Below are 14,614 nucleotides of genomic sequence, written 5' to 3'. Positions count from 1 at the left end.
GTCTTCGATGGGGATGAAAGGTTTGACTTTTTCCAATTGTTTTGCGTGTAGAAGGCACTTTTATCAAAGGCATTAATATGCTCTTTAATGCTCTGGTGTCTGTCCAGTGTAATCCCCAGTTATTTAACTGAGTTGGAGATGGACAGTTTGCAGTTTAATGTTGTGAGGTTGTTGAACCAGATATCTATGGGGAAGGATTTTTCTTTGGTTTGGATGAAAAGGAGTTTACTTTTGTTGGGGTTGAGCTTAAAGATGGTTGCTGTACACCAAAGATTGAACCCTGCAGAGTGCTATTTAAGTGCTATATGTCTTTGACTGACAAGATTTTTGTGTGGAGTTGGGGAGGGTCATCTGCGTAGAGATGATAGACAATTCTGTCTTATTTCAGTACCATTGCGATGGGTTCTATATAGAGGTTGAATAGGGCAGGAGATAGCATTGACCCTTGAGGGACTCCTTGTGAGATTGGCATTGCGTTTGAGGTCAAGTTGTTTAGTTTGATTTGCTCTGAGCGTTGGTTCAGGAAAGAAGCGAACCATTGAAGGGCTGTTCCTTTGATGCCTGCACGCTGCGAGAGGGTATTTAGGAGGATGTCCTGTTTGACAGTATCAAAGGCAGTCGCGAGGTCCAGGAGGACTAGGAGGCAGGCCTGGCCATCATCCAGAGTTCTGTGTATGTGGTCTATGATGTTCAGTATTGCAGTCTCTGTACTGCAGCCTTTCATGAACCCACAGTGGAAGGTTTCGTGCAAGTTGTATTTTTCAATGTGGTTCTTGAGTTGGGCAGGCACACATTTTTCATTGGTTTTGGCAAGTAGAGCTAGGTTGGTTGCTGGTCTGTAGTTGAGATTGTTCTGGTCAGCGTCTGGTTTTTTGATGAGGGGGTGACTTGGCGGAGTTTTAGTCGAGCCGGCATGGATTTGCTTGATAGGTAGGAGTTGATGATTTTGGTCCATTTAGGAGAGATGATGTGACTGAGATTTAAAGTCAATATAAAAATAAATATAATAAAGCCTTACTTTAAACCACCTTCATCATAGAAGAAAAAGGACCAATTAGGGTGGATGTGAACAATGCGCAAAGGTGTGCGCAATCGCTCTAAGTGAAGGGAGCCATTGGGAAAGTGGGCTAACCCACTGCCTGAAGCTCTGCACTGTGATGGACAAAAGCAAAATGTGAATGACAATTTAATGATCAGTGGATGGAGCTGGCTAACGAAAAGCCACTCTGTATGTATATTCTGAATGCATTTTTGGAAAAACAATAGTCCAGGTAGAAGGTCTGACCTAAAAATATATGTGTAGAACTTAATGCTAGAAAAGCGGTGAACCTTTGACCCTACTTAAAACTAGTTGTTAACTGTTCATTAAAATTTGCTCATGTATCATTCTTCTACTTAAATGTACAATTACATTTCCTTTCAATCTATGTTGTTTGGAAATTCATGTCCCAAAAAATCATGGTATATCGATTCTTTTTTACTTCTGTTCCAGTGAAATATGGCATTTCGAAGGATGATGAAAGGGACCATTCTTTTTGGCGGAGGTGCACTAGCAACTGTGGTCGGCCTTTCCCAACTTGCAGATTATAAGAAGAAACGGGTAGGTCCTGGTTTACATAGTTGTTATTTTATTTTTTTCCTTAGACGTTGCTTTTTACTAACTTTTCAAACCGGCACATACACATCATTTGAAGGCTTGTGGCCAAGCAATAACCTCAATACAAAGTTTGTTCAACCAGCAGAGGTCCTGAACACCCCGAAGATATCCACCGGTCTGTGTAGTCCTCATGGCAGCAGTCCCGTCACGCCCGTTCTTTGTGGTCTACCATTTTGTGAGTCCATAATCTTAGCAAGCATTTCATCCCATGTCACTAGAGCCTCCCCCACCCTGTGATCCCTCTGGATCAGTTTAAAATGTTGTTCATCCTCCAGTGCCCACTCTCAAGTCCTCTTTCCAAGCTGCTACCACTGGGTCTCTAATACCTTCTAGTGTATTGAGACACTCAGACGTGCAAGCGCCACACCAAGCATCAGCATACATACCTGCATTGTAAGGCAGTTTGGACGCAGAAACCTCCCCAGCAATCACAGTTTAGTGGAGCCCTGTACTACCAGCCTCGAAATGTGCAACGTTGCAGTTAACTCCATCCACCAGTACTTCACCAGCGGTGAACAAGTCCATGTCATATACTAAAAATCAGCAGAGAGGAGCCTACATCTGTCGCAGGCTGCTGGCCTGGCTAGGTAGATCCTAGTCATCTTGGCCTGCGTCAGCTATGGCTCATGTACTTTGTGGAATTGTATTCATTTAAATCTGGCATTAGGGGGACCTGCTCGCAAGCTTTCCTCCACTCAGATGGAGTTAGCACATCTGCCTAATCTGCTCCCGTCGTTTTGTAGCTCAATAGTGGTGTCCCCCTTATCCAGCCCTAAAGCTGCGTACAGGTGCTGGCACCCCACCAACCCCAGCAAGTGCCTCACAAAAGCTTGTGGTTTATCCGTGAAAGAGACTAATCCTCCCTCCAGCTCCCCTACCCCCCCTCCAGCCACGTGCACCAATCTAGCATAGTAAAGAAACTGCCAAGGACCGAACCTGAACTGCTTTTGTTACTGCATGAAGGAGATGAATCTGTTATTTAGGTACAAATCACCAGAACTCTCGCAGTCATCTTCTCTCGATCTTGTATAGGCTATATCTGTGTACACAATAGAGAATGGTTTCAGTGCACACAGAAGCATAGTCTCCACAAACTGTGCCCTGCAACATAGTTTACAAACCACTTTGCTCCACACATTTGCTGTTGGGCGGATGAGATACGGGTGATACTTCAGGACCACCTTCCCAATCGTAAACAGTTCCAGGAGAGTATATTGTTCGTGCATGCCCACCAGGAGGACGATTTCCTGTTTGGGGGTCATCAAACCAGTTCACAGCATGCTGGAGTTTGGTGGCTGCATAAAACAGAAATAAGTCTTTCAGGCCCAACCCTCCCTCCATCCAGGGGAGCTTCAGGATATCTAGTATCTAGCTTTATTCAGCTTTTCTTTCCAGCCCATGCTAACTTACACAGTAGTTTATCCAACTGAAGAAATGTATTTGGAGGGAGCGGGCACACCATATTGCACAATATTTACAAGCAGTGCAGCAAAAACACCATTTTAGCCAATGATATAAGTACCATAAAAGAAAGTGGTAGTGTTTTCCAGAACTCTACTTACCGACGCAGCCCCCCTATTATTCTCCCAACACACAGGTGCCTGCCAGTTGGATACCCCAGGGGCTGAGTTCCAACCTTAACCTAAAATCCAGCAGTTCCATTGCAAGCACAAAAAGCTCTGGGGAAAAGGTGCAACCCTGTCTAGTGCATCTGCCCAGCCTCCATGTGTAGTATGTTAATATTCCTAGTAGATGAATCGAATGTATGCTACCCAGCATGCAGTTAGGCTACCTTGGTTTTAGATGGTTATAGATGGATGAGAATCACTTTGGGGTTCTAAAGATTGACGAGCCATATTTATATTTCCTTCTAAATGGCTGTATGCTTTTGCAAATTTCTCATCTTTATTTGAAGGCTGGGGGATTTTGACAAATTCTGGCTTGGACTGAGAAGGAACAACCTCAGTCTGCTTTTTTTTTTTTTTTGGAAGCATGGCAGTTTATTTTGCGTGAATGTGTTGTAGCAGAGGATTCATCTAGGTAGGTGGGTATGGAATGTTTGTTAGATGAACCTTTCTGATTCCTTGAACACTTAAGTGTTAAGTATACAGCTTTAAGAGTGATCTAGTGAGACTGGAGGCAAGTGCATGGTCAAACAAACCAGTGTCATGTGATCATAGGGTTTAAGAAGTAGGAACTTCCTTATTGCTGAATTTTGGATCCATGCAGTTTGTTTTGCAGATGTCCCTACATAAATCCACTTTGTGCAATACAGGTTTTAGCGTCAACTCTGTGGGGAAACCTAGTTAAGAGAAGGTTTGTATTGGAGTCTTCAGCATTCATTGCTTATTTCAAAGCAGATGGAGTTTCAGGTGCCAAAGTAATGCTTCCATGTAGGCTATTCCTAACTTTAATCTGTGTCCGATGGGAGAGGGCTCTGTCGTAGAGTAAGGGTCTGACTTCCTCTCTTGTGTTGGTGGCCAGTTTCCACTGGTTGATTTTAAGGTGGTTGACAGACATGGGCAAACAGATTCAGAGAAGGACTCAGGGCGGTGGCTGGTTGGATGACGTCCAACTGTCTCCAACTAAACGCCAAAAAAACGGAGGTGATGATCTTTGGGAAGCGGACGGACCTATGGGGAGATTCTTGGTGGCCCTCTGAGCTGGGGCCGACCCCCACTCCGGTTGCGGAGATCAAAAATCTTGGTGTTTGGCTGGACCCTTCCCTCAACTTTGTTGGCCACACCAAAAGGACGGCGGCTTGCTGCTTCGGCATCCTGCGCAATCTGCGCCCTGCCCTTAAATACTTCGATGCCGCAACTCGTCAATTGGTGGTGCAAGCAACGGTTTTGGCACGGTTGGACTATGCCAGCTCCCTTTTTATAGGATTAAACCAGGCTGAGTTAACCCGACTTCAAAGAGTGCAGAACGCTGCGGCCAGAGCGATCATAGGTCTTCCTAGGTTTTGCTCGGCCGGTCAATCTTTGCGAGCCTTGCATTGGTTACCCGTTAGGCAGCGGATCCACTTTAAAGTTTTGTGCCTCTCCTTCAAAATTCTGAAGGGCCTATCACCTCCCTTACTGCACCAACTCTTGTGCCCTTACATCCCGGGCCGCACTCTGCGCTCGCTAGACCAAGAATTAGCGGTAGCCCCTCGGTTCAAACTCAGTCGGGTGGGGGGTCGCTCTTTTAAGGTGCGGGCAGCCGCACTCTGGAACGCTCTCCCTTTGAAACTCCGGACCTTTGGTGACCTGCTCTCCTTCCGCAAGGCCGCTAAAACTCATTTATTTTCTGAGCTTTGTTAAATCCTTCACTCCCCAATTTCTTAATAATTATTTCTGTTCCCCAGTTGTGTTGTGTTCGCCACCTTGTCGGTGCGCCGGGACGCTCCTTCGCTGGAGCAGCCGTGCGCAATACAAATAGCACTAACATAACATAACATAACATAACATTTACAGCAACAGAGGAAAAGTCCATCCTGGTAGGTAGGTTTGCAGATTTGTCGAGCACACTATCACCCTGAGAGTATTCTGGTACGGAGCAGATGTGAGTCTAGACACACCTAGGGCTTAGTGGGACTACTCAAACCCAGTTCTTCAGCTTCTTGTGGAATTCAGGAAGTGAGGAGGAGGCTCATATGTATAGCAGTAGGTCATTCCATGCTTTAGGAGCGATGTAGAAGGCTCGACTGACTGGTCTGGTTTTATGTAAGAGTGGGTTTTGTGTAAGTAGTCGGCCAGACAAGCTCAGATGTCAGGAAGGTTTGTGAAAGCAGATTTGATTGTTGAGCTATGTTGGCCATGTCATGCAGTGCCTTGAAAGTGAGGGTGGGAAGTTTGAATTGTGCTAGTTTGTGAATGGGAAGCCAGTGGAGCTCCTTCGGGTGTGGTGTGGTGTGGTGTGATGCGAGTGTCTCACGGGAGGTTGAAAGTTATTCTGACTGCTGCATTCTTAATGATTTGCAGCCTTCTGTGGAGTTTTTTTGTTGAATCTGGCATAGAGGGCGTACCCCTAGTTCATCCTACATGTGAACAGGGCATTCATGATTGTGTTCAGGATGCTGATTGGGAGACATTTGAAAATCTTCCTGAGCATCTTCAAGGTATGGAAGTATGAGGTGGTGAAGGCATTGACTTAGGCGGTCATGTCGAGTTTGCTGTCAATGATGATCCTAGGTTCTTGGCGTGGGTGGTGGGAGTGTGTGTCAGCCCTAGCTCCATTGGCAACCAGGAGGAGTCCCAGTGTGATGTGCTGTTCCTGAAGATCACAATATCGGTCTTGTCAATGTTCAGTTTCAGACAATTGGTCCTCATCCAGGGTGCGATTTCAGCCATGAAGGCTTTGAAGTTGATCTGGGTACTAGGTTTCTTGTCTTTGAGTGAGATACTGAGTTGCGGGTCACCGGCTTAAGAGAGACGTTGATATTGTGAGAGCGGATATTGCTGGCTAGAGCATCCTTAAGGGTCTAGGCTCTTAAGGTTCTTGAAGATAATCTGTGCATTATCTGCATATTTGAAAGAAGTGAGACTACAGTATTGATTTAATTCAAGGGGTGGGATAAGGTAGGTGTTAAAGAGAAAGAGATTGATGGTTGAGCCATGAGGAAACTGGTATCCAGGATGTAAAGCTTAGAAATGAGTGGAGGCTGTAATGATACAGGAGAAGTCCTAGGGTGCTTAGTTAAGACACTGATTTTCAGGAAGTGAGAGACATCGTCATTATGGTGTTTGATGTTTCTCCTCTGTAATCTGTGATGTTTATGAATTCTGAAGTTATTTTGAACACTTCCTGTGCATTGTATTAGGGTAATGAGAGGCGAGAAGAGTAGTATATCTTTAATGCTTTTTATATAGTTGCTCTGCAGATGTGCAGCGCATGGTTGTATCGATAGCTGCTGTTTAGGTCAAATCTTTTCTTCCTTTGTACGGAAGTCGTCTGGTTGTCATTTTGAGGAACTAGAACTTTTGCTTAATCAGTGCAAGTGGAGAGTTGACAATCTTTCTGTAGAATGATTGTGTTGGACGCTGTTGACAGGCATTTCTTAAATTTTGGGATAGATGATACCAGACAGATGAAGCTCTCAGACATTGAATTTGAGCTAATAAGTATAGATTCCAGAGTGTACAGGATCAGTTTTTCCAAGTACAATCCAAAATTATATAAGAAAAGGTCTGTTTGATACTGTATGGGGCAGAGGTGTGAACGCAGTTAGATTATTATATTATCCAAAATTAGTCCAGGGTGTGTTTGACTAGCAAATGTTCATTACTTCATCAACTTAAAAGATTTTGATTGGAAGATAAATGTGCATTATTGTGTTACTGTATCTATGTCAGATACTTTTGTGACTATTATGACATGAATTAATTTTTTGATTGTGCAACTTGCTGGATGTAGAACATTGGAAAATGTGTCCTCTATAGCTTTGCTACACTTGCTAGAGTGATTTGCTTCACTTTGTTTATTATCCCTGCAAAAATAGACCAGAATGTAAAGTAAAGCAGAACTACCAGGACTGTATGGATTTCAAAGTTGTTACGCTGGTTTGTAATTTGGACAATAACAGTAAGGCATGATTTCTTTAACCCTGTGATCCCCACAGTATAGGCATTTACGTCCTGCAGTCCCTCATTATATTTAAATTCCCCCATTAACAGTATGTGTCAGTTACTAGATTGTATGCTGAACATAAACATAGCACCTTTCTGCTCCTAGTAGCAAATACTTGTTCAGTCTCCCTTTCCTCCTGCATGACTCACCTTTTAGTACATAACTCATATTGGTGATTTAATATTTTTAACTGCATCGTCAAATACCCTCTTGATCTTAGTTCTACTGGGATGGATGCTTCATTAAACGAAAGATCTAGTTTTGTGAACTAGATTATGCAAGATTAATTTATTACTTGTTTATGATCCCTTCATGTACTGCATTGGATGCAAATGAACATTCAGATCGCTTAGATTTCTTTATGGTTTACCAGTCATCCACTCTGGTTCTTGATTTCATAGATGTAGGATATGACTCTAAAATTTGAACTTATCAGGGCAAAGCGAGGAAATGACTCCTTGTTCTGCATCTTGACTATGGTATTGGAGCCAAACAGAAGTGTGAATGACTCAATTGCAAGTCATCTGAATGATCCTGTTAATATCTTCATTTACTCTTATTTCAGGTGTGTACTAACCTAGTTTCAGGCAAGCCCAGAAAGTGTCTTTGTCTCCCGGCGCATTACCTCCAGCACTCTATATTGGACTGTTCTCTCTATTGTGATGTTTGTGTAGAAACCTTAAAGACACTCCTCTTGACTTTACATTCAAATTCTGTTCAGAATCAATAGGAAGTCTCTCCTTTTGTCTGGAACAGTATTCCTCTAATCTCCCTATGCATTCATCAATTCAGGTTCTCTATACCTTCAGTGGAGCAGTTGGATGTAGTGCAGATTGTGCATGTAGTTGTAGGAGCGTGTGTCTGTTAGGCTACAAAATACTGTCATGGTTTCAGATGTGTTTGTTGCTTTATCTGTTTGTAAACTGCGCAAAGGCTCAGAGGCCTCTTTTTGTCTTTTGCCTCATTTTGAATTGCTACTTATAACATGGCATAAAGGTAATCTGGAGTATACTTCCTTACTCGATTTGGCTCTCCCATGAGTGTGCAGATTTGGTGAAGCGTTCATATTGTTTTATTGGGAAGGATGTCCTGCCCAGTCATGACACAAGTCCAGTATCAGTGAAGAAGACCACTTTAATGAGACAGATCTAAAACTCTTGTAAACATTTGCCCCATGAAGTGGGAGCAGGTCTGATGAAAGTGAAACACTTACTCATCACACGATAATTCAGCATACTGCAGGAGTCCAATCCGATATTAGAGCTGCAGGGCTGGTAGCCCTAGTCTGCCCTCTTCTGCATCCAATTTCAAGATGTCCAATTTGACCTTGCTCCACTTGCCTACCCACACCAAGGACACCAGCAGACTGTTGAGCTCTGTAAACATAGCCCTCGGCAAGTGAGAGAAATAATTCTGCATCATATACAGGCAGCGGGGTAAAAGCACCACCTTGCTCTGGGCTACCCTGCCCATCACTGAAAACTGGAGCGTATTCCAGAATCAAACCGAGGTCTGAAGACCGTTGTTCACCCTCCCATATTCAGGTCATATTGAGGCCCTGAGCGTGGGTGATCTGCATGCCTAAGTAACTAAATTTCTCTGTCTCCCAAAGGAGACTTACCGTTGGGAAGCTCCTCCCTTGAACATCCTACCAGGTCCACCAGTGGGAATAGCACTGTCTTACGTCTATTGACAAATGCACCGGATGCCCTACAAAAATCCTCCAACACTGCCAGAGCCTTTAATGTCTTGAGCGTGCTCATAAATCTTACTAATTTAACACTAAAGTAGTTTGCGTGTTTGGGGCCACTATGATGTCCTCCCTATATGTTTGAACTTTCAAGATATTCAACTCTGGCTGAAGTCGTTGCCTGAAACCTTCTGATAACACAGGGCATAGGCATACATGTGCGATTGTTTCTGGGGCCATTCTACATAGCCTACATATAGCGTGATGCGGTCGATTTTGCCACTAAGGGATGTGGTCCATTGTTGGTAGGGCCACCAAGCGAAAAAAAATTAGTCTCTTTGCCTGCCATGATTAGTTAATTTCCAGATATGCTTCCCATCCTGGACAGCTGTAAGATGCTAGCACCATCCAAGCATGGGATCCCTGAACCAATGTTTATTTATCAAGAAGTCTACTAACAAGCTGGGTGTTGGTGTTAACCACTTTTTAAAATTCATTCTGACTGATTCATAGGGACATACTTCCCAGATATGTAGATCATCTAGGCAAATTTCCATGTGCTGGGCATGAGCGGCCTTGCACCCTGTTCTATTTAGCTCATACCATAATACACCATCCAGTGTCTTGGGGTTTGCTGCTCTAAGCTTATGGCATAGCTTAGTAAATGCAGATTCCCAGGCCACAGATTGCTTAAGGAGGCCCAGCTCTAAAGCCAGCTGGACCGGCGTGGCAGGTTTCTGTAGGCAAAAGATACATTTGTAAATTCTTATCGTCCGGGCATCAACCAGGTTTAATCCGTTCACAGCATGATCTCTCTTCCATATGATAGGGTCAGGAATCACTTATCCAGTATTAGGGTATCTTTCATAGATTGTAACAATAGGTAGGGGAAGACAAGGATCAATTGTGATCCAGTAGGGCATTAATTACCATTCACAAGAGAAGGGAATGGAAGGTCCGGCCACAGTCGTAGCCCCAGATATGAAAGCAACAAAAAGAGATGACTGGGCTGTTCCTTAGGAAAGGAAAGAGGAAAGGATCACTAGGAAAAAAGGGTTTGTGCTCAATGGAGGACAACCCCTGGGTATCCAATTTGTTGGATATAATGGCCTCACACACCCTTGCGAGTGTCATGCTTCATCATCGGCAATGCTCCACGTTGGGCAGGCGGTGCAATGCCCAACGGGCTCACCTGTAAGAGGGGCTCTTTATCGGAGATCTTTTATCCGGACTCGGACCCGGTGAGATGGGTAGGCTTGGCTGGCCCTGACACGAGCAGTAGAAACCTGAAACTTTATGGCTTCTCCCTTGATGTCAGATCCACCGGGTACTGTTGACACCCTATAACTCTAACCCTTAGGTAGAAGCAGTGTCATACAGGTAGTACAACTTATGTGCTGTATTTAAACTGATACTAATCATTAGGTCATGTTTTGTAGATTGTAGTTTTTTACTAGGTCCTGAAGAATCACAGTCAATGTACTAGAAGCGAGAAACATGTTGACCACACCATTTGCTCTCTAGCCCTGGTCCATTTCGGGAAACCATAGTCCCCATGAGCACCGTCTATCCTTGATTTTACTTGTGGCAGAGGACCACCAGAATAAAAATTGCTTTCCGGTACCTTAGGCCACATTTTATCCTCACCCACACTATCTACTCTGTCCTGGCCCCTCACCCCCACTTCACCCATAGGCAGTTGGATAAAAGATCTCCGATAAAGAGCCCCTCTTAGAGGTGAGCCCGTTGGGCATTGCACCGCCTGCCCAACGTGGAGCATTGCCGATGATGAAGCATGACACTCGCAAGGGTGTGTGAGGCCATTATATCCAACAAATTGGATACCCAGGGGTTGTCCTCCATTGAGCACTAACCCTTTTTTCCTAGTGATCCTTTCCTCTTTCCTTTCCTAAGGAACAGCCCAGTCATCTTTCATAGATTCACATGCCTGAATCATTCCCCGTCGTCGGGGTGGGAGTCCCCGGTAAATAACAAAGCAATGTCTTAGTAGACATATAGAGTAATAGGCCCCAAAAGGCCTTATCTTAGTAACATATCCACGTCCTTATGTAAAAAAAGGACCAAAGTTTGGCAAGTAGCCAATCAGCTAGCACCACCCTCTAGAACCTTCCTGGAAGGAGCTCTAGTCCCTCAGATCTTCTACCGCATGTCGTGCTAAGGGAGTCTCCACTAAGCTCTGCTCATTTCTTCTGGATTTCCAGAGTTTCTTGCTTCAAGTTTGCATTTTCTGTGAGGATTACTTGGCTTCGTCATGGCTGATACCCCGAAGAAGGGCCTGTTCAGGTCCTGTGCTTCCTGTGGGAAAAAGAGGCTTCACATGGACGACCAACATAAGGACTGTCTTTACTGTCTTTATCCTAGCCACACTTCGAAGGATTGCAAGGTATGCCGTACCTTTTCCTCTAAGACCCTTAAAGACCGCGAAGGGCGCCTTTTAATTTGGCTGCAAAGACTTAAGGACCAGGATACTGTTGTGTCCTCTGAGGAAAGTTAGGTTTCTTCTATCTCCTCTCACTCCTCACAAAAGAGACCAAGGGTGGCATCTCCGGGCCCTTCGTCGCAGCCACCTCAAAAGAAGACGCACAAAAAGTCTTCAGGGGGCCTGGCCAAGCCTCTGCCAGGGACTGCTTCTCCTCAGGATGTTCCACATGCCTTTAAGAAGCCTGTTTCCACCCCGTCGACGAAGACGACCTCGTCGACGGTGGCCTCATCGACGAGGAGATCTCCATCGATGGCAGTCCAGGTTATCTCGTCGACGGCGACAATATCTACTTCTGTCGCATCCCAGTCCTTGACTACATCGACGACGACCACTCCATCGCTGGTAAATCTATCGTCCGCTAAGCTGCCGTCGAAGCTGCGATCGCCAACGACAGCATCGTCGACGACACCATCGACGACAGCTCCCTTGTCGACATCATCGTCGACGACGACACCGTCGACGATGACCTCGTCGACGACGCCTCAAATGTCAATAATGCCTATCCACACTACACCGTCTACGACCCTACCCTCGACGGGCCCGTCGACGGATATGGACTCTGATGTACAAAGTACTTATGTGCACCTCAAGATCACCAAACGTGCACTGGAACCGGCCCTGACTTCACCTAGTAGGGTCCCAACCTTGCCTCCGGCTCAACTTTTTGAGGAGGAAGACTCGGATGATGGCAGTATGTTCCCTGCTGCGACAAGTCCTTCACAACTACATGTAAAATATCAGGATATCTCTGACTATGAGGATATTGAACAGGACTATCAGGAGGTTTCTCCTCAGGAAAATACGCAGCCTCCACCATCTATGGTTTGTCTGCCTGCGTCTCTGGTCACGGATCTCCAATTCCTTATATCTGACTATAAGCAACAGTTTCCGATGCAGGCTCCCTCCCCGATGCCAGTTGTGCCTCCAACACCAAGGCCACGACGGCCTCCATTGGTTTTGCAGTCAGAGACGGTCACATCACCACCTCGTCTCACTACAGATGACGACGACGAAGAGGAGCCTGAAGAAGGAGAGCTTCAGGATGTCCAATCTCATCAGGACGAATGGGATGACTACATTCTTCCCTGTCCAGTTTCTCCTGCTCCTACCACAGCCGACTTGCCGCCGGAGGACATTGGCGGCTTTCATAATATCGTAGAGAGAGCGGCCCAGCGCTTTCAGATACCTATGACCTCACACCAACAGGACTGTTTCCTCTACGATTTTAAGGAACCCTTTAAAGTCTGTTCGCGCAATCCCTATGATAGACTACATTTAGGAACAAGGCATAAAGATTATGCAGAATCCTTCCTCGGTCCCTCCAGTTTTACCTAGGCTGGATAAGAAATATAAAGCGCCAGACACTGCTCCAGCTTGTCTCACAGGCCATCCAAAACCGGACTCCGTCATTACCCAGGCCGCTCAGAGGAGGTCAAAAAACCCATCTGCTTTGTTGACGGTTCCACCAGATAAGGAGAGTAGGCGGCTGGATAACATCGGCAAGCGATTTTCCTCAATGTCTGCTTTGACAGTGCGTGCTTCCAACGCCCTAGCACTTTTGGGACGTTACAATCGGCAGATGTGGGCAGACATTGCGCCATACTTGGCAAACTTACCTGAGGAGTCAAAAGAAGAGGCAAAGAAGATCTTGCTAGAGGGGGAAAGATCTGCTTCTGAAATTATAGATTGCGCAATGGATATTGCTTCAACCGGATTTCGCCAGCTAGCGGTCGCAGCTGTGCTGCGGCGCCAAGGTTGGTTAAAGGCAACCTCTTTCAGACCAGAAGTCCAAACCAAAGTAATGGACATGCCATATGATGGCCAACTTCTCTTCGGCTCACATATTGATGAGGCATTACAGGGTATTAAGAAAGATACCGATACCGCCAGAGCTTTGGGTACCTTACAATTCCGGAACCCTTCCTTTCGAGGCTCAAGAGGGAGGGGTCAAACATCGACTAGAGGAGATTTCCAGCACTTGTCTTCCTTCCCTTCCTCCCAGCAATACCGTTCGCAATTCCAACAGCGTCAACAATCCTCCTACACTAAATCTTCCTTTCGTGGCAAGGGAGGGAAACAAAAAGACGCCGCTCAACGGCAATGACTTTCAACTACCGCCGGTCTCCAACTCCTCTCTACCCTCCAAGATTGGAGGAAACATTTCCCACTTTCTTACAAATTGGCAAAAAATAACTACGGACCGTTGGGTTCTACAATGAGTTCAATTCGGCCATTCTCTAGAATTCATCCAGATCCCGCCTCAAACCCCTCCCCGCCCAATGCTTCACAAAACTTTGCGTGCTTTACTCTGGGAAGTGGCGCTTATGCTCCAAAAGGTAGCTATAGAGAGAGTTCCCCCAAGTCAAAGGGGAAAGAGGTTTTACTCCCGTTTCTTCCTCATCCGAAAGAAGGAGAAAAAATTGGGCTTGAGGAATCTGAACAAGTTTCTGAAAAAGCAGTCGTTTCGTATGGTCACCATTCAGGAGGTTTTACATCTTCTCAATACGGACGACTACATGGTGTCGTTAGACCTGCAAGACACCTATTTTCATATACCAATACACCGCAACCACAAAAAATTTCTACGATTCATGGTGGCGGGCAGGCATTACCAGTTTCGGGTTCTGCCGTTTGGACTCAAATCGGCGCCCCACATTTTTACCAAATGTCTAACTCCAGTGGCCGCATATCTACGCCAACATCACCATCAAGTCTTCCCATATCTGGACGACTGGCTCGTCAAGTCACCATCTCTAGAAGGCGCGGCCAGGTCCTGTCTGAGGCTTTTCCAGTGTCTAGGGGTAACTCTCAATCGGGACAAGTCCGTCCTTCAGCCGTCTCAGCGCATGAATTTTCTGGGCGCTACACAACACCATACAGAGGAAGGCCTTTCTATTACAGGAACGCAAAGACAAACTTCAGTCGTTGGCGCTCTGTATAAGGTCCAGGAAGACGCTGTCGGTGCGTCTCTTCAAATCCCTACTCAGGATGATGTCTTCTTGCATCCTGTTAGTTCCGCATTGTCGTCTTCACATGCGACCTCTTCAAGAAGAACTGTCGGATCAATGGGTCCATTGTACAGGGTCCTTCGACGACGTCGTCCAGGTGACCCCTGCGATCAAAAAGGCTCTACGGTGGTGGATTTGCCCCCAGA

General features: G+C 45.6%; 1 protein-coding gene across 3 annotated transcripts in view; it reads left to right on the top strand.

Annotated features, from left to right (window-relative positions):
• Positions 1-14,614, top strand: part of GPD2 (glycerol-3-phosphate dehydrogenase 2) — a 927,571-nt gene that overhangs the window by 186,246 nt on the left and 726,711 nt on the right. For all 3 annotated transcript variants that reach the window (XM_085645519.1, XM_085645518.1, XM_085645520.1), the window contains exon 2: positions 1,493-1,600. In XM_085645519.1, the coding sequence (XP_085501645.1) occupies positions 1,499-1,600 (102 nt within the window). In that variant the 5' untranslated portion in view covers positions 1,493-1,498. The remainder of the gene's footprint in view (positions 1-1,492; positions 1,601-14,614) is intronic.

This window comes from Triturus cristatus, chromosome 3_1, assembly GCF_964204655.1.
Source record: "Triturus cristatus chromosome 3_1, aTriCri1.1, whole genome shotgun sequence".
In the NCBI taxonomy this organism is placed as follows: domain Eukaryota; kingdom Metazoa; phylum Chordata; class Amphibia; order Caudata; family Salamandridae; genus Triturus; species Triturus cristatus.
Note: the sequence above shows the minus strand (reverse complement) of the source record. Positions and strands in the feature narration are given on the sequence as shown.